Source organism: Monodelphis domestica, chromosome 4 (assembly GCF_027887165.1).
Source record: "Monodelphis domestica isolate mMonDom1 chromosome 4, mMonDom1.pri, whole genome shotgun sequence".
Taxonomy (NCBI): domain Eukaryota; kingdom Metazoa; phylum Chordata; class Mammalia; order Didelphimorphia; family Didelphidae; genus Monodelphis; species Monodelphis domestica.
The window spans coordinates 25,028,531-25,032,509 of record NC_077230.1 but is presented as its reverse complement, the minus strand read 5'-3'; the positions used below and the strand labels follow the sequence as shown (position 1 = coordinate 25,032,509).

Sequence of the window (3,979 nt, the reverse complement as noted above, 5' to 3'; positions counted from 1 at the left end):
GGAGCATGTGGAGATGAAGTGGCTTCCCACGTGGACTAGGCATGCCCCGGGTCTTTCTTCTCCTTATATAAGAGTCCTGAGATGGAAGCCACTGAAGAGCTCCCAAGTCTATATATTCCTACCGGCAGCTAATAATAAATTGGAGGGTGGGGGTGGGAGTGGGGGTGGACCGAAAGGGCGACTCAGGACTGCGGCAAGCCCCAAGCCCTACTCAATTCCCCGGACCAGACTGCTCCTTTCCGACCAGAATAGGCCAGTGCCTGAGGGAGTAGGGCGGAGAGATCGATGACTAAGGGGTAGGACTTTAAAGTCGGGTCCCGACCCCTGGCCAGCCTCGCAATTCTTTCTCTCACGGCTGCACCAGCCAGTGCCCGGGCCTGAAAACTTCCTGCTTTTCATTAAATAGGGTATTTGTCTTCAAGACATCTTAACATCTTCCTTTTCTTCTCTCTCCCGTCAACTCGGGACTCCTAACATCCCCCAAACCCCATCTTCTTCTCCCCTTCTCTCTCTCTCTTTCGGTCCCAGCCAACCAACTCTCCTTCCCGCCCCAAATCGGGCGGGGACCCGCAGTGCCGGCTTCCCCTCCCCCCACCGCCCCGAGAGTCAGGCGAGAGGCGGAGCCCGGGCTCCCGGCTCTGCTAGACTCTGCCCTGCCCTGTCCGACCCCGCCCACCCCGGCGTGTAGAAAGATCCTTGAGTGTTACTCGCGGTCACTGGGACTTGGGCCTTTTATCTCTCCAGGTTGCCAAGGAAGGAGGGAGGAAGATCGGCGTGAGGGTTGGCCCCTGCGCGGTAACACCTTTCCGCAGCTATAAATGCGGCACCTGGCATGGGGAGGGGGTCAATGCCAGTATCACCATCAGATGCTCTCCGGCCACCGAACGCAAGACCCACAGTAATCATCAGACGAGAGCAGGGGCATTGAATCGGCCCGAAATCTGCGGACCGAAGAGAAAACTACCGGTGGGTGCAAGCCGTTTCACTGTCTCTCATTCCAGTGCATGCACGTGGGTGACTGTTCCCCAGCCCAGGAGTTTAGTTTTTTCCTCCTTTGGGGAATGGAGAGTAGACTCCCTTGCTTCTTTTTCCATCTCTTGGGATGAAGGGAGGGCTGGGGCTCAGCACCCCCCGGGAACCCAGTGATTTCCGTCAGTTAGCAACAGATGCAATGGGGGGAGCTAATTGGGTTGGGAGAAAAAGAGGGAGAGGGGGGAGGGGAGGGGAGGTGCATGTTGGGGAGGAGGCTACCAAGGGCACCCTCGCCCGGATGAGTAATCGCCATCTCCTTTGCCCTCCTAATCTAGCCGGTACCGCCACCCGACTACCTGCTGCTGGCTTTCCACCTCCCGCCTCCGCAGCTGCAGCGAGCTCCCCGGCTCCTTGTGGCCCAAGAGGAACCACCCATCCTGTGGAGGCTCCAGCCTACTAGGGAAGGAAGAGTTGGAGGACTAGGCGGGGAGGACAGGCCTCTTACGAAGCTGCTGCCGAAGATTTTCTGATTGTCTTCTCCGAGCCAGCCGGGTTAGCCCTGGTGTGTGTGCTTGGGTCCGTGTGTGCACGCATACGGGCTTTCTGGAGCATCCTCGCACCTCGGAGGCCAGGCCAGGCCAGGCACCCAAACCGACCCAAGCCAACCCTAGCTTTGCGCTCCCAGACCCCCCCACCACCCACCTTCTCTCCCTGGCCTGCCCTTCCTCCCTTCTTTCTTCGCCTTTCCCGCTTGACCACCATGATGCAGATCTGCGACACCTACAACCAGAAGCACTCCCTCTTTAACGCCATGAACCGCTTCATCGGGGCGGTGAATAACATGGACCAGACAGTCATGGTGCCCAGCCTCCTGCGGGATGTGCCCTTGCTGGAGCAAGAACTGGACACAGGGGTTGAGGTGGTGGTCAGAGGCAGAGGTGGCTGCTTGGAGGAGAGGGATACTCCGTTGGGAGACGGGGGTCCCCCCAGCCCCGGGAGTGCTGCCGGGAGCTTCTTCTCGCCCAGCCGGGACATGTACAGTCACTACATGCTGCTCAAGTCCATCCGGAACGACATCGAGTGGGGCGTTCTGCAGCAGACCCCCCAGCAGGGCGACGAGACCCCCACTGGCCCTTGGAAGCCCAAGGACATTCTCATGGACCTGAGCCGCCTGGAGGATGGAGAAGGTGGGGAGGAGGACCTGGAGAAGCAGTTTCACTACCACCTCCGGGGACTGCACATGGTGCTTTCCAAACTCACCCGGAAAGCCAACATTCTCACTAACAGATACAAGCAGGAGATCGGCTTCGGCAACTGGGGCCACTGAGGCCGAGGAAGCGACAGGGCGGGCGGCCCCTCTACGCGCGCTTCTCTAACCTCCTCTTCCTCTATTCCCTCTTTTCTCTCCTAAATATGATTTCTTCCTGCGCGGCGGGGCGTGTGTAAATGAAGGGCAAGGCTCCAATGGAAGGGGGGAGCGAGCAAGCGACGTGGGCTGGGGAGGGATGGAAGAGGGAGCGGGTAGTGCTGTGTTTTGTGGTTCGCAGGCGGCGTTAGAAGGTTGGGGTGACCTGAAGAAGTTTTTTTGTGTGTGTGTTTTTGGTGGGGGAGGTGCCTAATAAGCCGAGGAGAACACTACTGTGGTGGAAGGCAAGACTGGAAATGTGCATAGATCGGAACGGTCCTAGGACCCTTTGGATGTGGCTGCCTTTATCCTGCACCTTCCAAGCCATTTATTTCACCGCCTCCACCACCCTTCCCCTTTCTGGGGAGTGAAAAAGGTGGCAGGGGGAAGCCGGGGGACCTGCCTGCAGCAGCAGAGTTATTTTACATTGTAGCTGGGTGCCCGAAAAGAAGCTCAAGCACTCCAAGGCGTGGCGGCGCTGGCGGCCGCTGCTGGTGGTTGAGGCGGCAGCAGGGCTGCTGGAAGATTGCATCAGTTTTTCCTGTTTTGCACTACTTTTTTTTTTCTTTTTTGTAACAATAGCCCTGTCTAAGTATTCTGATTCCCCCTTTCTGGTGCTCTGAAACTGCAGCTAATTCCCTTGTGACAAAACGCACAAAACAGAGCACAGGTCTGTCATTAACCGGTACTACTTTTTAAATTAATTTTCATACGTTAGGGTGTGCAATTGCCGCCTTCATCCTTTCGCCACATTTGTCCCTTGCGCCGTCATGGAGAACTGTTGTCCGTTTCTAAAGCTAGTAACTTTCTTGGCTAGCTTCTATGAGTTGAGGCTGCAACAAAGCCAATGAAAATAATAAAAATTGTTGTGATAAAATGGACTTGTTTTCCAAAATGGAACCGAATGACAATTCTGGCTTATTTTAAGTAGAACAGATGAAGGGTTCCAGTGTTATATATGTACACATTTATTTAAAAACTTTTTTTTTATCCAGATGTAGAATATATTCTAAAAAAAGTAAGGAAATGTATTAATCTTGACAAAACTTTTTGTTGGCATACAATCCTTGAAATCCCACGAATTACTAGTTTTCAATAAATAATTTTAATTGATATTTTTAAAGCAACAATAAATTTTATTTTTTCTCTGGTATCAAAAAGTGCTGGCTTGATCTTTTAGTTTTATTTAGTAGGCAAGTGTTTCTAAAAATCTACATACATTCAAGCTTTTGTTGTTCATATATTTGGAGTCACTATGGTATTAAGTACTACAATAACAAAAGAAATATAAGGAATTTGGCAAAATTCTTGTTTTAATGGTTAGCAACTAGATGGCCAGATCATTGACCTAATTCATGTTTTGCAAGCTTTTAACTGATAGGCCTTGGCATTAGTTTCTTGGTCTCTTTAAAATTGGAGAGGTATATTTTCCCTCAGATGAAGAGTTTTGAACAATTGAGTTCTAAAGAATGCTGATTTGTCCCTTGGTTTAAAGGTATTGAGCAATTAAATGGAATTGACATCAGATGGAAAATATACCTCTCCAATAGCATATACCTTGCTAAATCTGATAGCATTTTAAAAGTTGAACTTGAAAGCTAT

At 51.7% G+C, this 3,979-nt stretch overlaps 1 protein-coding gene across 2 annotated transcripts; it reads left to right on the top strand.

Moving 5' to 3' along the window:
- The first annotated feature begins 231 nt into the window (after nt 1-231).
- Nucleotides 232-3,537, top strand: MID1IP1 (MID1 interacting protein 1). 2 transcript variants are annotated; one of them, XM_007493345.3, is made up of 3 exons: nt 232-296; nt 745-966; nt 1,308-3,537. In XM_007493345.3, exon 3 carries the CDS (start codon nt 1,733-1,735, stop codon nt 2,297-2,299), a length of 567 nt encoding a protein of 188 aa, XP_007493407.1. In that variant the 5' UTR covers nt 232-296; nt 745-966; nt 1,308-1,732; the 3' UTR covers nt 2,300-3,537. The 2 variants fall into 2 exon arrangements, with proteins under 2 accessions (XP_007493407.1, XP_056682221.1); XM_056826243.1 differs by lacking the exon at nt 232-296 and adding an exon at nt 339-407.
- Nucleotides 3,538-3,979: the final 442 nt, after the last annotated feature.

What these genes read in the sequence shown, in the direction of transcription:
- MID1IP1 (XM_007493345.3), top strand. Translation starts at nt 1,733, where the DNA reads ATGATGCAGATCTGCGACACCTACAACCAGAAGCACTCCCTCTTTAAC.